Raw genomic sequence first — 26542 nt, 5'->3', positions numbered from 1 at the left:
TGAACCAGATCTATCAATCATTTGTCTGTTCCCGCACTGAAAGAATCTACCAGCTTTTACTATTTTCTTCGATATTATAAAGGAAAATTCGTTATCGTAGTAAAAAGTAGTCGATTCTTACGGTACGGGAACAGACCAAATAGGTTTACGTTTTCATAATGGAAATCAGTTCACAATAAGTCCGCGTTTAGACAACTAAATCCAATCGATTTTAAATGTCGAAAATCTAAACGTACTCTCATGGTACAATTATGAAAGGTAACAACAAATCCCAGCTGATTTGATTCCAACGTAATACTAGTGTCAATATGAATTTGACGAATTATGTTTTTAAAAATCACCCAAGAGGAAAATTGGAATGCACACAATTTGAAATTTTCCAAAAAAAATGTTTCAAATTTCCGATGTCAATAATCCTAGTTCATACGTGAGCCAGACATGTAAGCTGTAGAAGTTCCTCTGTCCCATATAAAGTGTGAGTAAATTTAAAACTTAAAACGCATTTTCTGCAAAATCGATTTTCTTGCAGCAAATGAGCGATATGACTGCATGAGACTACCTTGTATAGTTATGCCATGCTACGATGCTTTGCAGGAAAATTACCCCGAAAAAGGACAATATAAAAAAGGAAATATAAGTTAAGAATGCATTTGATGCGAGGATCTTTTGTAAGGTTGTTGGAATGTTTTGAAAGAGAGAAAGGCCAAATTTGAGACAAAGTTCCAAACCAAAAAGAATCTACTAATTTTACAAGTTTTGCAACTTTTTACTCGAAACTCATGCCTGAACCCACAAAACTGGTAAAACATTGAATCAAATTTAAGAGAGCACAATAAAAAATGGAGTTCTCTTTGTAAACAGTTTTGAAAAATATAAACAAATACATATATTATAAAATCCATTTGTTTAAATATGAATTTTACCACATTGGCAAGGATATATCTATGATATGTGAATACATCAATATGTAAATCATATTCCCAACTCGATTTTGAAAGCAAAACCTGGAATTCCATTCACACTTGATATATATATATATATATATACATTGTCATTATAGCCCACAACGTAGAGGTGTATTTTCTCTTTGTTGACGAAAGAAAACTACATTGTACAGTTGTGCCATGAAGTTTGTATATAGTGTAACTTAGTTCCTTTCTTTCTTTTTGAACATATGCCAGGCTTTGGAAATTTTAAAATTAGTTTCCATCCGATATGATATAAGACCGCTTACCGACAAAGCCAACCTAGGAACAGAATTTAAAACCTTTATACAAACACCGGCTAGTACAATTTGTGATTTACCTTGTATATATTTCCTTCCTTCATTTTATATTATTTAGTTAGTGCTTTTGTTTCGCACATTGCTGTACATACAACCACTTGTCGGATAAAGTAAGATGACATCCAGTTTATACCCTCAAAAAAGAAAAACACCCCTCAACAATTCCAATGTGCAGAAAATAGGGGAGACGACAATCAATATATCAAAAATTATGAATGTGGGTGGTGAGCTTGAAAACTTGTTGCTTCCTATATAAGAATGAAAGAGAGTAAAATGAAATGAAATAAAAGAGAATATATAGGAGAGACATCAGTGTTGTCAATACTTCTTCTTGAAATGTCCACCGCGTTTGGTCTGTATTTATAAAAACAAACATATTTTATGAGTTAATTTTTTCGAAATATTTAATTTCCCTCCTAAGAATCTACTACTTTTACATTGTTTTTTTTTTCTCGAAACCCGTTCCTATGCTCACAAATCTAGTAAATCTATTAAACAAATTTGAGATAACTCAAAAAATGACGCTTTCTTTATAAAGTTTTTAAACGAAAAAAAGGTGACAAGCAATGCCAACATCAGATTGTCTTTAGGCTTTTGATTTTGAAGGATTGCCGTTTAATTTTTAACCTTTTTTAACCACCATTTTTAACCTTTTAATAGCTTTAATCAAGGGCATGGTATAATAATAGAAGGTAACAGCAAGTGTGGTTGTACAACAAACGATACAACAACCACATGGAAGTGGCAGAAAAATGAAAACAAACAAATAAATTATCAACAAATTATATTTATTGTGAAAATTTAATATTTTCGAATCCTCAAAATAAAATTGAAAAACATGGATGAAAATCTATCAATTTTTTTTTCCAATTAACTCCTCTCCTCCTTGGCTCACGTCCTATTTGGTATTAGAATGTTCAGAGCCATGTCTCCATATGTAGCTTAAGCTAGGAATTTGACTTTATCCATAGATGGTGGTTTATGTTTTTCAGGTTGACTTCGATCTTCTTTAAGATGTTCTAACAATGTTCAGACTTTCTAAGCCTTGTGTATCAGTGAACTCTTCTACTGTGAAGGAGTCACATAGTTGCGAAAAGCATCTTCTTTTGTTATTAAATTTACGAAAATTAAAAATTTCATGCGCAGCTGTTTGGATTCTGTTGAACGACTCGTACTTTATAGGTTATCCGTATTTGAAAACACACGTGTTAGTTAAGCGAACGCTTAACAACCGCCATTTTGTAAAAATCTATTTTTAAGCCCGTGGGCGTGTAATACTCATTTAAAATTTTTAAGGTCACGTCTTTCTTGTGAGCCGTCCGAGGACGAACTGAATCTATCAAATTTATATTTGTATTTCTTCCACATCTTTCCTATAATGGAGCCCTTGCCACTTATATGTGTAACACATATGAAAATGCTAGGAATTGTGAGTTATTCCATGAAGAAAGATTTGCTTCCTCAAACTTTCCCACCAAGCAGATTGATTAAATTGAATACGGGAGGATATTTAATAAAGAACAATTTCGAATTGTATGCGTTTCCAATTTTCCTGTTGGGTGATTTTTTAAAAACGTAATTTGTCACATTCATATTGACACTAGTATTACGTTGGAATCAAATCAGCTGGGTTTTACTGTTACCTTTTATAATTGTACCATGTCGACATACATACAATTTTATGGAATTCATTTTTCAAACTATTTAAAATTTACAGATGAGTTCCAAAAAGGTTTGCCATCATCAAATTCTCAAATGACAGCCTGTTTTTGTAAAATTCGAAACGAAACAATTCGAACGAATTACTACCTTTATTTATGTAAAAAAATATTTCTTGATTCAAAACAAAAATAAATGACATATTTTTCAAAACCAAGGAGTTTTGGTCGTAAGTCACTCGAATTCGTTCGTTTAGAATTTTACAAAAATAGGCTGTGAGAATAACTTTTGTAATTATGTCGTGCACAGGTACAAAGGTTTACATGGCGTAATTACAGAAGTTAGTCTCATTTGAGAAAATAATAATGGCAACCTTTTTAATTTGGAACTCATCTATACATTTCAATAGCTGTGTTCCCAAACCTGCAATATAGTACTATATTGTACTAGTTTTGCAATTGTTGCTAGAAAAGCGTTTCCTTACGCCGAAAAGTAGGCAAAATTGAAGTTAAATTTAAGAGAGTTAAAACCAAAATGGCGTTCTCTTCTCCTATTTTCTGCAAGACCAATTTGGCCTAGCACGAAATAGTAAATGTAGTAAATTATGAATTTGACATTTGATTGCCAGAGATATACAGCCCGAAATAAAGCATATGAACGTTAGGGCTTCAACAAAAGGGACACACGCACAGACGCACATACATTTGCTTAAAAAAAAAAAAAAACAAATAAGAAATTTAAAAATGGACAAGCAGTTTTTTATTCTCTTTTGAATGAAGATGAATAGCTGGCAGAAGATTCAGATGAAGATACTATAGAATGAAGACTTGGGTTGGTCAATCGTACCAAAATATCCAAAATATCTTGGGCTTAAGACTAGTTTAGGGCCTCCACTTGGATCGCTTTGACATTTTTACAGTAAGTAGTCCTCGGTGAACTGATTACAGTGATATGGGGAGAAATGCGTACTTCCCGAGATATGGGCCTTGAAAGTTCGAAGAGTATGTTGTTTTAATTAGCCGTATCATTTTAAAGGTTATGGTTTGTGTTATATAACTAGATGAAGAATATATTGCGTAGCCATGTATGAGACTGTCCATATGTGAAAGTCTTATTCTTAAGTTCTCTTAAAAAATACCCGGTATAACCTTTTAATTATACCCATATTGCCTTGGTGGTAATAGAAAAACAAAATATGTTCCGAAATTTCAAGGCCAAAATCTCGGGAAGTATGCATTTTCCCACATGAAGTGTATATCACTGTAATCCGCACAAGGAGGGCTACTTACGGTAATCATTTCAAAATGATCCGAACGGAGCCCCTAAACTTGACTTGTTCCATATCTTGTTGTTCTAGTTCGCAAAATATCTACCAATTTCAATAGCATTAACATTATGGGAGCGTCCAGCCATGTAAGCCTTTCCGGGCTCGGAGTCGTCGGAAACTCCACTTCCAAATATTCGATTAGGTTTATACAAATAAAAAACTAAACAATAAATATTTATAATATCAAAATCCCGCAATGGACGCCGTTTAACTTTTTGTTTTTTTTTTTTGGAGGACCCTCCTTGCTTCAGAGTAGACACCATGGTTGCTACTGTGTTTATCACCGTAGTTTCCATGATGTCATCCTCGTCCGACAAGGGCGAGTCATCCCAGAGCTGATTTGGGATGCTCTCCTGACTGAGGCGGAAGGAGCCAGTTTCCTCTAGAAGTTCGAGGAGAAGATCCGACTGCCTCTCCAGGCTTGCATTTGCGTCGTCGAGAGAAGGACAATTGGCTAAAGGAGGTCCAGGGGGATTGCTTGGGTCGTCAAGACTTGGTTGGGGTGGTTCATTGATAGCTGACCTTTTAGAATTCTAGACTGAGGGAGCCAAGGCAAGGGGGGGTATTAAAAGTCGGCTCCATGAAAAGTGCTGTGAGTGAGGATTTGAGATCGACCATGGCATAGTCTCTTACCATGGTAGGGATATAAGAGAGGGGGCGCCATTCTCGCCTCGTCGGCTCAGGGATCAAAGGCACTCGGTCATTTCCTCCGAGACTCTCCCCCTGAGCCCGCTGATTGTCCGCGACAGTTTATTGGTTATTCACAGTTACCCAACGAATGGTGTTGGGCTTCCCACTATCCGCAACCTGTGGACGCGTCCGTTAGCATTCAGCTCACTCCCCGTAGGCGGAGCAATGTAAGAAATATTTAAATTTTTTTTCCACATTGTTCTTAAGCTATACATACAGATGCTACAACTTATATTTATAGATTGTAGAGACAGGAGACTGTGCGCACATTTCAAAGCAGGAAATTTCATTTACACTTTGAAAGCTGAATGTTGCCCAAAGTAAAATTATGAAAAGTTTGAATCAAGGCCTATATATGGTCGGCCAGTAAGCGAATTCACAGAGAAAACTTAAGTTTAACGTAATTTTTTGCCCAGGCGAAAACTAATTGTTTTAAAAAGACGATATAAATTAAACTTTAATTGAATATTGACAAAATTTGAATATTTACGTTTTGATGTCTAATATAATTTTAGATGTATGTATAGGTTTCAAAATATGATTTGACGGCAAAATTTATACTCAGCTGTGCTTACTTTCCGAATTTGAACCTACACTAATTCAAGAATGTCCCCATAAATTTTCAAGTGAACATCTCAACAATTTTTGAAGATATAGCCGATTTATTGTGTTAGCATCAGGTGGCAGCAAGAGGGCTTCACAAACTTTAAACGCTAACTATCGTTTGAACTAGGATAAAGCCAATCGGTGATCTTCCTTATTTTTTAACTTAGTTTGTGGTCAAAAATAGTCGATTTTTCAAAAAAAAAAAAAAAAAAATCAAAGTTCCGCCATTTTGTTAATTGTTGTGCGAAGTCAATAATCCGAGTTCATACGAGAGCCAGACATGTACTCTTTTTAACACCGTTAGAATTTTCGGATTCCGATGTTGCAGTGAGTTATTATGCCCGCCATCGATTTTAGTCGCACAACGGTAACCTTGTCGTACATCACTAGTTTCGATATATAGGTAACGAATATCAAAATAAATAACTTTCACAAAGTTTGAAATTTCTGGATAATAAACATATTTAGATGCACGATTTCTTGTATTTTTACATATGTTTTTGTGATATTTCCATTCCATTTCCAAACTTTTAAAATTTTAAGACAATAATATTTAAAAGTGGTTAATTACGATGTGTATTATTATAAAAATATTTAAAAATATAATGTTTTTAAAATACTGATGGAAAAAAAATGAAAAAAAAACTGTAAAAAGTACATTCGGGGTAGGCTTTTTAAAGTGGGGCCCATTCGGCCATATACATATAGTGCAATATTATTTCCTTAACAGTACGTTTACATTTAACTGCATTTCGTTAACCCAGTGGGTTTCAATTGTCATTTCCTTTGCATATATGTCAAATAAATCCTCAAAAAGTAGGTTAAAAGTTCGGTAAAAAGTTCTAATGTACAAGGAGTTTAAAATGTTTTGGAGTTTGCCTTTAAAAATAATCCTTTAATATGGTTCGAAGACTAAATGTGTTTATACTGGCTAAATGCGATAGAAAAAACCTATTTCTGATAGTGTGTGCGACCTTGAGATTTCAAAGTCCGCCGTTAGAAAATATAGCCATAAAATTCAAACATAATACCAAGCTATGACTATGGTTCCGAATGTGCCCCATCAAATGCCTAAGCTACCCCGTTGGGGCACATTCGGTGAATTTGACTTTTTTACAAAACTGTAAAAATTTTTAACATGTACTAATTTTTTTATATCTATATCTAGTTTTTCTATCTATATCTAGTTTTTATAATTAAGTGTCAGAGGACAATAGACAGCCAAAAAGTTTTTATATATGTTGAATAAAAAGTACCGAAGGTGCGTGCCCCAGCCTCCCCTACATGTGTAAAACTTTTCTTCTGTTATATTGTTTCAAAGCATTGACAACACTAACAAGGATTTTTTAAGAGAAGAGAGAGAGAGAGAGAGGATACAATAACCTCTATTTTGTTTGATGCGGCCAACTTCCATCTGTGACGTTTACAAATCTATGAATGAATATTTTCTGGACATCTATTTCCAGTTAAGTGTAGATATCGTGCCGATAAGTATCGTCATCAAGTTAATAAATCTATCTTATAGGATAATCCATCGAAAAAAAAGAACATTGAAGAGAAATAAAAGTATTAACTAAAAAACATTTGCAAAATGTTGCCAATTTTCAGTAAGTACATACACATTTTGTTAAATTTTTTGGATTTACTTGTTATTGTTTGGATACATACGTAGCACATACATATGGATAACTAAAGCCATGGCTATGTTTATTGTGTGTTTTCGTATGCCAAAAAGGCAAAACTTTTCAAAATAATAATACATAAAATAGTAAACAATTTTGATTACTGTGGATTTTAAAAGCGACCCGTAAATGAAAAATTAAATTAATGACTAATACGGCGTTTACATTTAACCGGATTTCGTTAACCCAGTGGGTTTAAGTTATCAATTCCATTGTATTTATGTCAAATAAATCTTTATAGAGTAGGTTAACCCGGTAAAAATTTATAATGTAAACGCCGTATTAGCAATTATAATTGTGATGGAAATCGATGTTTAAAAATGGTAGGAAGGGTTTTGTTTTTTCGTGATTGCAAAATAGGCAGCCTGGACTACTTATTAAATTCTCAAAAAATATGAAGTATGTCAAGAATTAGTTTAGACATGGATAATTTCACTGTGCTAACGCGGTTTCATAGATTTTCAATTTGAAACTCGAAAAATTTCCTTTATTTCTTATATAAGACAAAATGTATTTTTCTTCGGACTGTACGATGAAATTATGATATCAAGCCGTATAATTTTAATTATGTTACAGGGAAGAAAATTAAATAAGTTTTCAAAATGAGAAAAATCAAAAAAATCGGTTAAAATTGATGACTTATACACATTTTTGTATTGATTCTATGCATATTCTCTAAAGGAACTATGGGTCTATCTCGTTTCCATGTCCCTGTTACAAACATAATATATTTGTAACTGAAAGAGGTGGACTCATAGTTTCTTTAGAGAATATGCACACATCGTCTTTTGTGCACGGGACACATTATGCTGAGATCCCAATCATTGGACATGTATTCCTCTAGCCAAATAGTACAAATCAGTTGGTGCTTGCATCTAGCCGACGGTCTTGAATAGTTCGGATGATAATCCATCGGCACATGCTCCTTTATTATTCTTCAGACGATTAATTGCTATTCTGACATCATCTTGTTAATGTGACTATGCAGGATAACTTTAACTGGCACAAGGTCAGCAGTTACAGTCGGAAAGGACCTCTAGGAGCTCTTTAATACCGAAAGAGGATTCATCCTGTTGGAAAAGGTTATACGGGAGCCAAAGGTGAACATAAGTGACACTCTGTACACCAAACTACACATTTTATTTGCCTACGTCGATGACATCGAAATAATGGGTCAAACATTGCGAGTGGTAATAGCCACCTTTGAACAAATTGAGAAGAGGTCTGCCAAAGCGGTTCTGGCAGTAAATGGCGAGAAGACCAAGCTGATGGTATCAACGTGCAAGACGTCCAGTAGACTAGGACCAACTGTGGAACTTGAGAACTACAGCTTCGAGGTAGTCAAAGATTTTATATACCTTGTTACCGCCATAAATAAAACTAATGACATCAGTTTTAAAATTCGGAGGAGATATTGTTGGCTAATAGAGTAGAGTTGGCTAATAAGAGTAGTCTGAGTAAGCAGTTTAGAAACAAGGTCACATCTCGCCAGACTAAACTCACACTCTACAAGACGCTGATACAACCGGATCTGAAGCATTGGTACAAGCAGATGAGGCAGCTCTTGGAGTGTTTGGAGTAAAAATTATCCGAAAGATCTTTCTGCCGATCTATCGCCGTCGAATGAACCATGAGTTGTACCATCTATTCTCGGACATCGACATAGACGTATTGAGTTGCAGCGACTACGTTTGCTGGGCAATGTTGTGAGAATGGATGAGGGTGCCCCAAATCAAAAGCCATAAAAAATCGAGCCAACTTTCGCGTAGAAGAGGAAGGCCACGAATTCGATGGAAAGATCAAGTGGAAGACACCATTTCGAAACATGGCCTTTCACATTGGAAGAGTTGCGCACAAGACCGACGCGGCTGGAAATCTTTGTTAAGCTCAGCCTATGGAACAACCGTTCTGTTACGAGCCAGCTAATTATTTATTGTTGAGAACAGCTTTATCATAATATATGTCTCAAATTCAGTGCAACTTTTATCAAAAAGTTTGGGAAACTCGAAATGGGTTGAAAATCAAGAGAACTTTCAGACAAGACGCAAATTATTTATATTTGTTTGAAAAATCATGGTAAATTCAGCTTGATTAAGAATATAAATCCTGATTGACCTGTTAGTTTAGTTACCAAATCCTCAAAAAACGTATCCCCCAGTTCGCTTTGATTTTGTGTTTCAAAATTTCTGTGTGCATTCACACAAAAATGTTGTACAACTCTGACACATGATACACTTACTTGGCGCTTTGTTACTGATATTTATAAAAAAAAAAATAAGAAAACAAGCTGAACTGAATGAGTAATACTGATACCTAAATATAAAGCCAACGAACAGTCTTAGAACATAATAAATGAAACTTCATTTTTGTGAGAGCAATTGTAGACCACAATTAGCGATCATTTATCATTTGCAAAACCAGCGGAGATTTAAGCATTTTCATTGCTATCTCTTCGGACATTGTTATAATCTGCAGAGGTTTTCTTTGCTTTTGCCAAAATTATGGGTAAGCATCTTGAAGAAAAATAAATAGCGCTATCAAAAATACAACAACAGCAACAAATGTAATAGCAACACACTCGCCTCCACTACTCTCTCTTTACTCTCACCGCATTCGTGTGTCGTTGGTTGGTGTTTTCGGTTCATATGCTAGGGGGGTTATTTTTTGTTTTCATTCCCGAAAACAATTCAAAACAATAAACGCGCTCCGCAGAACCAGAACAAAACAGTTTGGGACAAAGGCACTTCAGCTGACGTTGCTTCAGCGGGTTGTTTGTTGACTTCAGTAGCGTACAGAAAAAAATATTATCTTTTTTTTCGTATAAATAAATAAATTCCGGTTCTATAGCTCATTTTTAAATCTCTGGAGATTACTAAAAAATAAAAATAAAATAATATTTCATATTTTAATTCTCTTTTCAAGCAGCCATATTTCAAGGTAAGTTAAAAATTATTTTTAATTTGATTTTCTTAACGGCGAAACAAATTGTATTTTACAGATGTGTTTTGTATACAAATCTATTGAATATCCACATGTGTTTCTGTGTGTGCGTGTGTTTTTGTATCATCCATATGTTTTAATATTTACATTTAACGTGTTGAATTTATAACAACACATTTTTGTTGTAGAAAAAGTAGCTAGAATTGCTGGCTAACATTCACTTTTTTTATTCTTCAGTTATTATTTTTTGGATATTTCATTATTTGCACACACAGCCACACAAACATTAACAGAACGTGTGGAGATAGGGAGAAGAGTTTTTATTTGCCATTGAGCGAATGTTGATGTTTATATTATTTGGAGATAACACGAACCACTGTTTACTCAAAAGTTTGACTCTTTGTTAAAGAGAAACGTGTTTTTTACTCTCAATTATTTTGTTCTCTTATCCGCTGTACTGATAAGAGTTGCCGCTTTATGTTTATAAAAACAAAATGTTGGCAACGTAAGGCGATTTACGGCTTGTACAATCTTAAAGCGGATTTACATATAACTTTTAATCACGATTAAAGGCCGAATTAGGGTTTATTTTCTTAATCAGGCTTAATTCACCACAATTTATCATACAATTTTAAATCATTGTGCGGCAGGATTTATTTTAAGTCATCATCGAAATCACATGTTTTCATACCCTCCACCATAGTATGGAGGGTATATTAATTTTGTGCTTCCGTTTGTAACTCATCGAAATATTCATTTCCGACCCAATAAAGTATATATATATATATATATTTGATCAGGGTAAAATTCTAAGACGATCTAGCCATGTCCGTCCGTCTGTTGTAATCTCGCTATATTCTGAAGGAATTGAGATAGGGTGCTGAAATTTTGCATAGGGTTGTCTTTTGTCTGCAGGCAGGTCAAGTTCGAAGATGGGATATATCGGTCCACGTTTAGGCATAGCTCCCATATAAGGGTACCCGCCAAATTTCGGTATTTTGGAGTTCTTGAGCACGTTTTTCAACCGAATTCGCTGAAATTTGGTACATTGGGGTCTTATTGGATACTAAATGTCTCCACAAAAAATTATAAGTATAGGTTCATATTTTCTGGTAGCCCCCATATAACGGTACCTCCTAATGTTCAGTATTTTGGGCGTTTTGGTCGTATTTTTCCGCCGAATTGGCTGTAATTTATTATTTTGAGTTCTTAATAGGTACCAAATCTCTCTACAAAAAATTATGTATATAGGTCCATTTTTTCGGGTAACTCCCATATAAGGGTACCCCCCCATTTTCGGTATTTTGAGGTTCTTGAGCACGTTTTTCAGACGAATTCGCTGAAATTTGCTACATTGGGTTCTTATTGGGTCCTAAATGTCTCCACAAAAATTATAAATATATGTCCACTTTTTCTGGTAGCCCCCATATAACGGTACCTCCTACTTTTCGGTATTTTGGTCGTATTTTTCCACCGAATTGGCTCTAATTTATTATTTTGGGTTCTTAATAGGTACCAAATCTCTCTACAAAAAATTATGTATATAGGTCCATTTTTTCGGGTAACCCCCATATAAGGGTACCCCCCAATTTCCGGTATTTTGGGGTTCTTTAGCGCGTTTTTCAGCCGAATTTGCTGCAATTTGATATTTTGTAGTCGTATATGGTAACAAATCTCTCTCTGATTTGTTCCGCGTTTTGAGTTTGGTTCTAAGACTCTATTGTAATCATTTCACCTGCGGAGGATAGCGAGATAAAAAATTAGAACGTAAGGTTCGATAATGAACTATAGCCGTATTTAGACCTAGCCCATGTGTGGAGGTTTCAGAAGGAGTGGACCGATATTCCCCATCTTCGAATTTGAATTATCAATTAAAAATTTCTGAAATTTGTATTAATGTTTACATAATCCGTCTTTAGACATGTCGGTATAGGTCCACTTTTTGGTATGTTCCCTATATTTTCATTTCTAGTACCAGTGGTGGAGGGTATCCAAAGTTCGGCCCGGTCGAACTTAAAGCTTTTTCACTTGTTTGTTTTTAAATTTAACGGTTGCCAAATAAAAAAAATTAAAGGAAAATAAAAATTATTTTTAATTTTTTTGTGCTTTTTTTTAACTTCACAGCTTTGCGAAAACATTTTCATTGTTGTAATATTTCAAATTGCAAACATTTTGGTTTTAATTAATAATTTTGTACGTATACTAACAAACATCAGATGATCGGCATTTAGATCATGATTACAGGTATGTGTAAACAATTAGGGTGTATTTCTGGATCTAGTTAATCGAGTCGATTTTAAATCGTATATGTAAATATACTTTAAGGGTCGTACCTAAATTCATGCGTATGCGTACTAATTTATTCACCTCAAAGGTTAAATACATGTATTTCAATGAGTGTTACCCAAATACGCTTTGCGTATCAAAATATAAAGTTCAACATTTTCAGTATTGACAATGCGTATTTTGGTGTGAGTATTTTTGTACGGAGCGCAATAAATTAGGTACAACTCTAATATTAGGCAAGCGAACATAAAATGGTAAAATTTGAAACAATTTAAAAAATGTTAAATTTTTCGTGATTTTGCTCCGTTTAGTGTATATCTCATGAGTGTGCTCACCGTAGCTTATTTGCAATTGGGTCCCAAATTTTGGTGTGTAAATTTTTATAAAAAATGAGTCTAAATTTATGAAAGTCCATTCAAATGTCGATTTTGCCAAAAATTGATTGTGACCAGGGTTCGAAGAATGATTAAAATACGCTCTTTCTTACGAATGCTCACGGACGAAAATTCGAATGTTTTCAATTTATCGCGAATGATAAAGTTACAATGAATACACAAGGATTTGCATTCTCTCGCGAATGTTCGCATTGTACGAAAAATTCACGAACGATAAAATTTCGCTGCAAGCGTCGTCGATTCATTCGTTCGCAAGCATTTGTTGCTGAAGAATATACTGTAAAATTGTTCAATTATAAAAGGTAACAGCAAATCCCAGCTGATTTGATTCTAACGTTCGACAAATTATGTTTTTAAAAATCACCCAACAGGAAAATAGGGATCGCATACAATTTGAATTTGTTCTTTATTAAATATGCTCCGGTATTCAATTTACTCAATCTGCCTGCTGGGAAAGTTCGAGGAATCAAATCTATGTTCATAGAATAACTCCCTGCATTTTCATATGTGTTCCAAATATAAGTGGCAATGGCACAATTATTGGAAAGATGTGGAAGCGATACAAATATAAATTTGATAGATTTCATTTTCGAAAATATTTCATTTTCAAAATAAATATAATTTTTTTTGTTTCTTTACATTTTCCTGTCAAATTGCGTTGACACTAGTATAACTTACAAAAACAAATTTCCATGTGGTTGTTGTATCGTTTGTTGTACAACAACACTTGCTGTTACCTTCTATTATTATACCATGATACTGTAACTGCAATATAGTTGGTAATTTTTAAAGCCAAAACTCTTAACAGAGGAATCCAAGGTATATTAATAAGGTAACCGTATCCAGGCAGCTGATGGTAATATTATATGTCAAATAGAATTTTGTTTTTTTAATTGGCCGTAGATAAAAAGAAACTAAATTTAAATTTCAAATGAAAAACAATAAAAAATTTTGTTAAATAAATGTTATGAAATAGTTAAAAAAGCAGTATAGTCGAACGAGTAGACAATATGATACTTCAGTGGGTCGATTCACTATCAAAATTAAACAATTCTCAAATCGATAAAATATTATAACGACAAAATAAACAATATTTTAATTCTATACTAGTTTTTAACAACAATTGTTAAAAATGTTGTTAATAAACAGCACCAAAAATTCGAAATTAACTTATCGACAAATATTTTTCAATATTGAACATGCCTTGTTTTGTTCAAAATTTGTATGTATGTTGTTTTCAAAATGTTCCAAATTAAAAGCTTTTTGAAAGTTTATCGACAATTTGTCTACATTTTTACAGAATAACATGTTCGTTACTGCAAACGATTTTGTGTGTAGACAAAATTGTCGATAGTCGGATCGTTATAAGTTACTGAATCGACCTACAGCTCCTTCTAAATATAAAAATTTTGTGAAGTTCGGTACATAATGGTGACTTTCAAAGCCACTAGAAAATTGTACAGACTGACGGGAAAATATAGCTAAATAGATTCAGCAACTGAATCTTTTCTAAAATGTGGACCAATGTGTCCCATTCTACTAGAAGTTATGTCCTTTGTAGAAAGAAAGATGTTATGGGCAAAGTAACGTTTTTTATGAGTCAGGCTCAATTTGGTTCGTCTCAGTCAGACAAACATTAGGAGTTTGGTGCAATATTGATAAAATGGGAAGAAACTATATATAGGGGCTATTCCTAAATCTAAACCTCCATTCAACCATTTCAACAAGGCCCGTCCTTGGACCAAATATATGAACTGTACCAAATGTCTTCCAATTCGGATCATAAATGTCCTGTATAATGGTCATTCCAGTTGCAGAAACTTAAGTGCCTCTAATTCTTGGAGATCTCAGTTGGTAGAAAGTCCTTATAAAATTTCGCACTTAGGGATGTCGATACCTCTTAACAAATATCTTTGCCAGCGTCTTAAAGTGTTTGATTACTTTTCTACATTTTCACACTGATTGACCAAATGTCGTCACTCGTTTTGTTGTATCTTCTACAAAACTGCACTCATCAAGACCTTAGTTTGAAATGACCATTTTGTTTTCTAAAGAATAATCGTTTGGTATATCCCATCATATCTATATATCCGAGGGCACCAACTTTATTGCATTTAAGGCACTGTTTTGGTATTTTTTAATTAACAAATCAGATATTTACAGACAGTTTTACAATTTTAATAAAAATATTCAAAAAGTAAACAAATATTTTTGATGTTTCAAAATGCCTAATTCTGATTGGTGGATGTAATTTGCTTCGAGTTTTGTATGTCACGGCGAAAATATTACTATTCGCCTTGTAAACAAATTTGACACAAGACCTATATAAGGTCGGCCAGCACATCTGAGTATAAAGTTTGCTGTCAAATCATATTTTGAAACCTATACATACATACAAAATTATGTTAGACGTCAAAACGAAAATATTAATATTTTGTGAACATTCAATTCAATTTTAATTTATATCGTCTTTGTGAAACACATTTGGACTATTTCAAGTTTTTAAAGGCCAATTATCTTACAAAATTATAAATTGAGTTGTGTTTTGGTTGTATTTTTTATTTAAAGGCGAAACAATTTGTTGTCGCCTCGGCAAAAATATTTGACGTTAAACTAAAGTTTTCTCAATGAATTCGCTTACTGGCCGACCTTATATAGGCCTTGATTTGACATATCATGTTCCCAATTCGCCGATGCGGCTACCATATATATCTACCTTGGAGGAATCTACCGATATTTCATCTAAAAGAATTTGTAGAAGAAATCGTCACATGTGTTAGAAGATCTAGACAAAACCTTCCCTTAACCATACTAAAAATCAAAAATTGAAATAAAAACTTTTCAAAAAAAACTTTTCAAAAACCTTTATTTTCAGATATTTTAATGCTTTTATTTTTTTCGCGACTATTTAACCGTATTTCAATGTGATTTGACTAGTACCCAAAGAAAACAAATGTGTTTAACCATTTGTGAAGAAATTCGCGAATTACAACAAATAGGAATTAATTTAATTTATATTTTGAATTTGTTAACGCGATCAAATTTCGAATCAGCATATTTTCCAAAAATCGTGAATGTGCTCGCAAAAAAAAAAAAAATCAAATTTTTTTGTATGGAATTTTAAAAGAATTTTGTAATTTCCCATATATTTCTACACTCTCCTAGCTTCATGCTGAAAAATATTCATTTATTAATAAAATATTTAGGTTTTAAAATTAAATTTTAAATGTCGAAAAAAGTATCTGGCGTTATCAGGGTTAATATTGACTCCAATTCGGTATTTTGAGAATTGTGAATACGTTTTTCAACCGAATTGACTGTTATTTGATATTTTATATTCATATTGGCTGTCAAATGCCACTACCAAAAAAATCGTTTTATTATAGCCCCATATAACTGTAGTTCCCGTTATATGGAAGACTACCGTTATATAGGGTATGTAACGTAATTTTCGGTATGATCAAGGTCCTATCATAACATGCTGATGTTTACTTGTTTTGCTTTCACTTATCCATACAGAGTAAGGGGGCAAGCGAAATCGTATTTTTTCGCTTATGAATATCCACAATAAGGCTGAATATATTTTAAAATAAACCAATAAATGTTTTTGATTTTTCGAATGTGGCAAATGTTATCAAACCCTTAAAGACTCCACTAACTGCAACGTCATTAGTCGTATTTAATTACATATCATATTTTGTATGCATTTGTTATATACATACTTCTCCAAGTCGTATCAAAACATAAGCAATTTAATTGCAATTACTTTAATGAAATTAAAATGTATTCTTATCTGTTGATGATAAGATTTTGTTCAGAGTGTACTTGCATCTTTTTAATTAGACTAATTATGATTATCAAATTAAATTTCACTTTATGAAAGCAAGGTATATAAGTAATAAAATCAGTAGGGAAAGAGTAAAGGTCCTGATACCTTACGCCACTTTGAGTAGGGGAGAGGCGGCATCTTTTCCGACCCGCAACCAATATTTTGTATATGATAAACTAGTTCTCTATCTGCGTAAACCACTTTGGCTAGCTTTTTCAGTTGTCGACAAAATGTACATGAGTGAACATGTTTTTGCAGATATGTATACTACCTTGTGGGGTCTCCGGCGAACATTTCGAGGTATTGCAAACGAAATGACAAATTAAATATTCACTGCACCTTATGGTGAAGGGTATTTTGAATATGCAACTCCTAATACCATCTAAAATATGTAGTGTAGTTAAATTGCATTTCAAAAATTATACTTTACTACAAATGTGCCACAATTCACTAAACTCATCTATCACCGTATAGCCTTTTATGAAACTGCTGTATAGTAATTTATGTTCAGTCGCCTTTTTTCCTTTCAACAACTTGTCGCTCAGCTGCCCGCCTCTATTTTCTTTTATTATTATAATTATAATTGTCAGTGTGTAGAAAAGGACCCTCGGTAACAGTGATTATATGACACTAACAAATACAAATCAACAACAGTAATAATAAATAGTTTCTACTGTCATTTGCCGGGTGATTTTCCAAAGGCATTGAAATGTCATTCAGGCATTTGCGGCGTAAAAGCAACAAATCGTGATTTCATATTTTGACCAATGCACTACAGGTCAAACAGACCATTTTAGTGGCCAAAAGTCGATTTTCACACATTGTCTTATCACTTCTTTTGAGTTACAATCGAGTAAGGAACACTTCAAAACAAATAAAAATTAATTTTGTTTTGGCATAATCACTTATACGGTTACATGGCAAGCTGTCAAACATGAATTATTTAAAAATCATAAAAAATGTCTTAATTTGGTATGTTACTTGTAAAGATTATAAGTGGAAATAAAATAAAAGTATAACTATAAGTAATGAATTAATAACAAAGTATTCGATATTTTCTATCATAAAATGTATCTATGCATATGTGTATGTGTAAAAATAGTATTAAAATAAGCATAACTTTAGATTGATCGCAGAAATTTTTAAACTTTGAGGTTATGAAAGCATTAAATCCGTGGGCAACGGTTGGCAATTGAAATAAAAATTGATATTTGTTTATTAAACCGTCCTTAATCTAAATAACTTAATGTGGTTTTGCGGTTTTGTGCGGTTTTTTAATTATTACCATTACCATTATTACAAATTAATTTGAATCTGAAATAACTGGGGTAGAGGTAAATTTTATATTTCGCCTCAAAATTATTTTAATTTCATTATTATGTCAGTTTTCGTTACTTTTAAACATATTTCGAACTTATTGTTTTGAAACAGCTAATTTAATAATATTGACGAAATATTCTTGGCTGTCCATGACGGCTACTGTCCATAAGGTACAAATTCATTCGACGCACATAATGGAAAATTGTGTACTTCCTTTAGGGGTTCATGGAGAAGATGCTATTGAAGCTAGGCACACTCGTAAGACCAGCCGAATGAATAACATCATAGATATATTTACTACATTAGATTAGATCCTTTAATATCATCAATTAGCTTAATCAAACACATGTAGCAGCGAAAGTGTTAAAGCTTGAAATGTTAAAATTCTATTGATGAATTGGTATCTCTAAAACTAAATTCTACTGTTTTAGAGATTTCAATTCATCAATAGAATCAAACTATTAAAGGTGAAGATAGATCATATGATGACATCGATGACGTATATAAATATATAGTATAAATAGAAAATGAAACGGACTTCATTTAAATAATATATGTAATCACAGACGTAGCAAAGTGGAGGGGTGTCCTTGGTGCTAGACACCGCCCGAATTGTTTTTGTTTACATTAACTTTTGTTATGCAACAGAAAAAATTTAATTTTTTCACAAACACCAAACATATCACATAACACCCTCCCCCCTTTTCGAAACACTGCATACGACCCTGCATGTGATGATATTCCCTAATGTTATTTATTTTATATATATATATATATATATATAATAAAAATAAATAAAATATATATAAATAAAATTTTATGAAATATATGAATTAAATTATTTTTGTCCCCAAAGGGTTAATACATTAATGATGTAAAGGGTTTATTTCTAAAAAAGCATTGTTCCATTATTCTTTCAGAAGGTTAAGAATGCTATTCTGGTTGAAATACAGTTATTTTTTAAATTTTATGACTTTTGGCCACAAAAATTGCCACTTTGACCTATAGTGGCATGGTTCATAACATACATACAAAGTCGTCGTACATTTGAAACTGAAGGTATTCTGTGATGTTGCTGTCGACCAAATATCGGACACAGCGGAACGACCACAATATGACACACACAAAGAATTGATGTGTATTTATAGATGAAGAAAATTCTTTTAGGTGAGCAGAATAAGTGTTTAAAGTCAAGCTAAAGGGAGTCTTTATAGACGAGATGGAAAGGAATCTTTTAGACGAGCTGAGAATGTCAGACTTCAGCATCTTTTGAATAGATTGGTAGCACAAAGCGACCTGTATATTAATAAACATTAAAGAAGTTAAAACGATGTTATACCCTACACCAAGTGCTCCTAGGAGGTAGGACCTTGAATGTTCCGAAAAAGACGTGAAAAAAGATGATTACCTAATAGCGGGACTAGCGTTTTATGGGGCTATAACAGAACGAGGCTATACTGAACGGGGATCAATGTTGATGAGAATACAAACTACAGCCAATTCGGTGGAAAAACGTGTCCAAAATTCCTAAAATTCCGACTTGGGTCAATATTAATCATTTTTAGTACAAGGATGTGCTATACAATGATAACCCAAAATAAAAAATTACAGTCAATTTGGTTTTACCTGACCAAACTCTACAAAATAACGTAATTTGGAATGTAGCGTTATATGGGGTGATCAAATATCAAATTAGAACCAGCCTATTATTTCGTTTTTAACCTATATTCTCATCGAAGTGGCTATAATTTGGCATGTCGGATTCCTGATGAATAAACAATTTTTTCGAGCAATTATCACCTACATTGATAATGTTCAAAATAGCCGTCCCGTATGCTACTCAGTTTTCCAAGCTGAGTGTCTGTAATTTGAAAGATTTTTTCAGAGCATGTATAACCTAATACCATATAATGCAATAACATAGTCCCAATAAAAAGTTCTCGATGATTTAAGGAATTTTAAATGCACATCAGTTCGGCGGGCACATCATCTGGTCGACTAATAAGCATGGATGTTTTCATTATGATCAGTCAATATATAGCGGGTTAAATGGATCCAGACTTTTGTGTGAAAAAAATTTAACCCAGAAGGATATAGCCGGGAAGCCGATAATATATTCAACAGGAGTGGTTGGCCTTTAAATTCACACCAAATATATTGTTAAATGTATTCGGATATGGGTGTTGAACTAACATATTTATTTTGAAATTTTACATGAAGTTCCGATGGACAAGTACGATGACTTTCCACAATTATAAACCAAAATTCACAAGCTTTTCAAGGGGAAGGCCCACTATTTAGAAAGGCTGTATTCATAAAGATCGGTCAATATTTAGGTCAAATGAGCCAAAATGCTAACGTTTAAATCTTATGGCGTAAATGTCCATTCCGGTAGAATCAGCCAAGAGAGAGAAAATATCGTCCAGACTTGGAATATAGATCCGAAGAAAGTTAACTACTCCGCTCACCACCATAAGGTGGAGTGTATATTAAATTTGTCATTACATTTGCAACACCTCGAAATATTCACACCCCGATAGAGATTGCAATATTTAAGATAGAGCTTTGAAATTGCACACACATTGCTAGTAATCTCTCCTTACAACAAATTATTACTTTTGACCCAATTTTCAGGGTACACCCTAATATTCGGTGTTTTGGATATTTTGGACACGTTTTCAAACCGAATTGGCTGTAATTTGCCATTTTGGGTTCTCATTGATTAACACGCAACCGTACCAAAAATTATTAATATTCACCCTAGTTTCATGGTAGCCCCTATTTCGGTATTTTGGAAACTTTAGACAGGTTTTCTAAATCTCACTACCCAAAAATATCAACATTGATCTCTTTTTATTATAGCCACATATGTCCCACTTCTAGATATTTTGAGAATTCCAATCATCGTTTTCTCACGTCTTTTTCGATATATTTAAGGTCGTATCATAACATGAGTTCTCTCCTAGGAGCTCCCATTAATTTTAAATATTTTGATTGTCATCCATAATCTTATCTTGTTATTTAAATATTTACATATCTGCCATGTTATTAGTTAACATATCTATTTTTCTTTTCCTTAATTTCAGATAAAATGGATACCGATCCAGCAATGGCCAACTTCAAAGTGTTGTACGTTTTAACACAACTATGCGGTCTGACAATGATCGTATTGATGGGTAGTTGGGTTGGTGTGCATATGGGTGGTGTAGGTGGCACCGATAATCCCGCATTGGAATTCAATTGGCATCCACTGTTAATGACAATCGGTTTGATCTTCTTGTACGGTAATGGTAAGTATAAAAAAATATCAATGAAATTCATAAGATTTAAATTTCTGTGTAGCATCGCAAATTTAGTTCAATGGATGATTCAGTGTAGATAATCTAGGTAATTTTATACGTTTGGTATTGGATCAAAAAATCGACATTTTGAGGGGGAGGTACAAGAAGGAGTGGACCGCGATGAGTCCCATCTTCGAACATGATTTAAGTATGAAAGAAATATTACGATGTGCACAATTTTTATGAAATTTCAAAATATTGGCCCTGTGTGGGGAAGTTAAAAATATGATGATTTACAGAGTTTTGATGCAATTGAATATTGCATCGTTTAATATTGGATTTATAAATATTGCCAGTTTTGATAATTTCTGGCTGAGGTACTAAAAGGAACGGTCCCAGATTGAACTCCATATTCAGATCAGATCTAGGATTGATAAAAAATATTAGGATATACAAAATTTGCATGCAATTTGATATTGTATTTCCTTCAAATAAGATTTACAACGTTTTTTTAATATTGATCTTTTCTGGGGAGGTACTAGAAGGAGAGAGCCTTTAAGTCCCAACTTTCAACATTATACATGCTTAGTTAAAATATTAGATTGGGTAAAGTTTGGATCAAATATTATACAATTAAATTTAAGCAAAATGTTGACCATTTTGAGGATACGGTACCAGAGGGGGTGGACCAATATTCCTCATCTTCGAATTTGATTTGAGTGTGAAAGAAATTTTAGGTTGGGGAAAAAGAAATCCATTGGGAAAAAAGAAATCCATTATTTTTTCGACAGATGGATGTACTGATAGATTTCTCGTAATGTATCGATCAAACAAGGATGACATTTCGTAGTAAAAACAATTTGTTTGCTTTCTTTTGTTTGGTGCATTCAGTTGTGAGTTACACGGTTTTTAAAATGGAAGGGAACAAAGAGAAAATTCGAAAAAATGTATTCTGCCCAACCTAATATTTAAAAGCCAGACGGACGTACATTAGTAAATCGATCCACAACCGTACTAAAAATTACACTGTGCTACAAAATAACAAAAAAAAAAAAAAAATTTCAGGGGTTCTAATGTACCAATTCTGTTTAGTTGAAGTCTCTGGACCACGAAAATACCTTTGGTTTTTTGGGGCACTTCGAAAATTAATTTTATAACGGTAAATATAGAGAAAAACGTGGTTGCATGGATTTTCTATTTGAAACTTGAATAACTTATTTACTTTATAACGGATTTATATTATTTTTTTTCGAAGAGTACAATTTTTCCTCTCAAACAAGATATATAATTGGTAAATCGGTTGAGAATTGGCTGAGTTACAGCGGTTGAAATGTGAAAAAATACGCATAAAATGACAAAATTTATTTTTCTTCAGACTGTACGACGAAATTATGATATCAAGCCATATAAGTTTTATTATATTACAGGGAAGAAAATTAAATTAGCTTTCGAAAATGATAAAAATCAAAAAAAAAAAAAAAAAAAACGGTTAAAAAATGGATGACTTATACACATTTTTGTATTGATTCTATGAATATTCTCTAAAGGAACTATGGGTCTATCTGGTTTCCTTCTGCCTGTTGCAAACATAACGGTTTGTAACAGGAAACGATACAGACCCATATTTCCTTTAGAGAATGTGCATAGAAAAAAATTGACCCCGATAATGGGGGGGGGGGGGGTCACCTTAAAATAGACACAGCTTCCACCCAAATAAAGTTTGGAGGTCAATACCATGAAAAGTGTGCAATCCAAAGATATGCAGGCACTTCGGTCCACCATTTACCTTAAATCGAACGAAATTATATATGGGAGCTATATCTAAATCTGAACCGATTTTTCCCAATTTCAATAGGGTTCGTCCTTGGACTAAATAAATGAGATGTGCCAAATTAAATGTGACCTGTACTTTGCTTACAATTTAACATGGACAGACGGACGGACGGGCATGTATAATGATTTATGCATATGTTCAAAAGGAACAATGTTTCTATATCGTTTCCTTTGGCTTGTTACAAACATATGCCCAAAAACATAATATACTGTACCACAGTTTGCTGAAGGGTATACAAATGTTTAATATTGACCCACGTTTTACGGTAGCCCTCATTATATGAAATTTGGTATAACGGCACCACCACATCTCCGCACTTAAAATTATTAATATAGACCCAAGTCGGTATTTTGAACGCGTTTTCATCCGAATTGGCTGTAATTTGGTATTTTTATTCCCATTGGCTGTCAAAGCTCCTAGGAGCCCTCATTAATTTTATATATTTTGATTATTGTCATCCTCATGGCGGAGGTTAAAAAGTTTGGCCGGGCCGAATTTAACATAGTTTTTACTTGTTCAATTTCGAATTCCGACCATATGGTATAAGCTATTTTACTCGTTTTATTTAGTTAACAATGTGTAAACACATAATTATGGAAAATATATACGATATAAGATATAAATTTGTACCCGTTCTTATCCCGTACATGTTCCTATTATTTTATTCACCACTTTTCTTCCCAAAAACAATAGTTTAAGGCAAACTAAAAAGCATATAAATTATAATTTCTATAAGCCTAAAAGTATGCTTAGCAAAGACATATTTTAAGGCGGTATAGGCTTTTCATATAGATTTTTTTTTTTAATATATGCATATTTTTTAATCATGGATAATGAAAATTTTTATTTCTTTTAAATTTTTCTTTTTTATTTTCAGCCATTTTGGTTTATCGCGGCTTCCGTACACTGCGCAAAAAGACATTAAAGGTAACCCATGCTGCGCTACATATGGGTGCCTTTGTACTAACTGTGATCGCTTTAAAAACTGTTTTCGATTCGCATAATTTGGCCAAGACGCCAATACCAAATATGTATTCGTTACACTCTTGGCTGGGCCTGTCGGCTGTATTGATTTTCTCATTGCAATATGTTATCGGGTTTATGGCCTACTTGGCTCCCGGTGCCAAGGAATCATTCCGTGCTGCATTGATGCCCTTGCATGTGTATTTTGGTCTATTTGGTTTTGTACTCTCAATAGCATCGGCCTGTATGGGCTTAACGGAAAAGGCCATATTTTCATTGTAAGTCCACTGGTGTGATTATTCAAGTGATTTGATTAAACAAATTACATTTTTATTCTTACAGAGGCAGCAGTTATTCCCAGTTACCAAGCTCAGCTGTTATGGTCAATCTTTGTGGTGTCCTGTTTGTGGTCTTCGGTGGTTTGGTGGTATATCTGGCAACTAATCCAGCGTATAAGCGAAAACCCATACCTGAGGATACTGTACTCTTGACTGGTGCTGCGGAATAGATCATAGGAGCTTAAAGTGTTTGCAAGCGTCTTTAACATCTGTATTCCGATTTACGCAAAGAAACGTTGTCACAAAATTGTAAAGCTCAAATGTTTTTATTATTGTTTCTTTATTTGTTTAATATGTTGTAAAGTCTTTTTTAATGTTGTAAATTTCTAAAATTGTATTTGTATTCCTTTATTATATAAATATTTAATGTTCTACTACAAAAAGAAATAACTGCATAAAAGCTCGAAACGTCAGTGCAAAATTAATTGTGGTGCTACACAATAGGAAATAACACATTATTTTTTTTAATTTTTTTGTTTAATTTAAATAAGCGTATGTGTTTTACACCAAATACCAGCATATTCATATATCCAAAAGTAAAAAAATATAGAAATATAATTCAAATTGTTATTATTCCCCGCAAAAATGAAAAATCTATACTAAATTGTAATTTTATGATTAATCAAATAAACGATATATGCCCATGTATACAATATCATTCTGTATGTATGTTTATGCTACTATACAATTATTAAATAAATATTATTAAATTATATTATAATGATCTATACAAATAACAACGAATAAATTATTTTTTTTTACACACAGTAAGTTTCATTTACACATAATCTAATATTTTTATACCCTCCACCACATCGGTCCACGTTTTTCAACCGAATTCGCTAAAAGATTTTATATTGGTTTTTTTTTGGATACCAAATTACTACACCAAAAATTGTAAATATATGTTCACTTTTTTCTAGTAGCCCCCCTATAACGGTATCAATTTGCAGTATTTTGGAGTTGTGAGTGCATTTTTCAACGAATTGGCTGTAATTTAGTACTTTGAGTTCTTATTGGGTAGAACATATCACCACTAAATATTATAAATATAGGTCAGTTTTATTGTGTAGCCCCCACATATTGGCACAGGGTTTTGAATTGTGTCTGGAATGAGTAAATAAATATAGCAAAAGCAAATAGTTATTGAATGAAATCATGTTAAGTACAGGCTATTTTTTATCCGACGATGAAGCGACTATACCCCCAATGAATTAAACACGAGACGAAAACAATTGCGACAAGAGTCAAACATATTTTGCATGACTGATTCTCAGTATGTAACGACTATAATCAAATTTGTGAAACCTTATTCATCTGCTTTTAGATTTATTAGTTACTTCAGGCTTAGTAAGGAAGCTTTCGAATATGTTTTGGGGCAAATCTCTCCAGACCTCCATGACCGAAAAATGTCATCAAGTATGCCAAATATTCTGAAACTCGCAGCAACAATGCGGATACTTGCTGAAGGCAGTTACCAAAAGGGTGCCGGTAACGATTTCAATGTCAGCCTCTCCCAGTCGTCTATAAGCAATTGTTTCCGCGAATGCATAGAAGTAATACATAAGAATCTCTGTTCAAAATGGATTTCATTTCCTACTACAAAATCAGACAAATATGAAATTAAGGAGTCTTTTTACAACAAAGCAGAATTTCCTGGAGTAATTGGATGTATAGTTGGAACACACATTAATATTATTGCCCCAAAAATGGAAGAGCGTTTTAAATATCTGAATAGGAAAGGTTTATATAGCCTTAGCATTTTTGATAAAATATATTCTGCTGTGTGCCAGAAACTTTTACTCGTCAACATATGCGTTGATCTCTGTTCGTTTTGTTGTGACTGATATATTTTTTGATAAAAAATAAAGTACAGAATACTACTCGAAAATACAGAATACTACTCGAAAATACAGAATACTACTCGCACAATCGATTTGATATAATAAATGCCAATATCAATCGATATTTTCTCACATTCTGAATGTTAGGTGTACTGTACAAAATTTTGGCAATTTTATAGATTTTACAGATTTTTTCAAACTTTTTTTTCTATAAAGGATTTTATCGGTGCTTAATTTGCATAACTTACCTAAATTTAAGTGAT

The 26542-nt window shown here is 33.1% G+C and overlaps 1 protein-coding gene across 1 annotated transcript; it reads left to right on the top strand.

Moving 5' to 3' along the window:
* The first annotated feature begins 10125 nt into the window (after positions 1-10125).
* On the top strand, positions 10126-24605 carry LOC133331986 (plasma membrane ascorbate-dependent reductase CYBRD1). Its single transcript, XM_061540370.1, has 4 exons — positions 10126-10186; positions 21106-21309; positions 24012-24375; positions 24440-24605. The coding sequence occupies exons 2-4, from the start codon at positions 21111-21113 to the stop codon at positions 24603-24605; spliced, it is 729 nt and encodes a 242-aa protein (XP_061396354.1). The 5' UTR covers positions 10126-10186; positions 21106-21110.
* The last annotated feature ends 1937 nt before the right edge of the window (positions 24606-26542 follow it).

This window comes from Musca vetustissima, unplaced genomic scaffold (genome assembly GCF_032173495.1).
Source record: "Musca vetustissima isolate MV318-11 ecotype Yass unplaced genomic scaffold, APGP_CSIRO_Mvet_v1 utg24502, whole genome shotgun sequence".
In the NCBI taxonomy this organism is placed as follows: Eukaryota; Metazoa; Arthropoda; class Insecta; order Diptera; family Muscidae; genus Musca; species Musca vetustissima.
The sequence above is the reverse complement of the archived record's forward strand: the minus strand, read 5'-3'. Positions and strand labels throughout refer to the sequence as shown.

Excerpts from the sequence above, each read along its gene's own strand:
- LOC133331986 (XM_061540370.1), top strand. The coding sequence starts at position 21,111 with ATGGATACCGATCCAGCAATGGCCAACTTCAAAGTGTTGTACGTTTTA. Across the intron at positions 21,310-24,011 it reads GATCTTCTTGTACGGTAATG|CCATTTTGGTTTATCGCGGC; the intron begins GTAAGTATAAAA and ends TTTTATTTTCAG. Across the intron at positions 24,376-24,439 it reads GAAAAGGCCATATTTTCATT|AGGCAGCAGTTATTCCCAGT; the intron begins GTAAGTCCACTG and ends TTATTCTTACAG.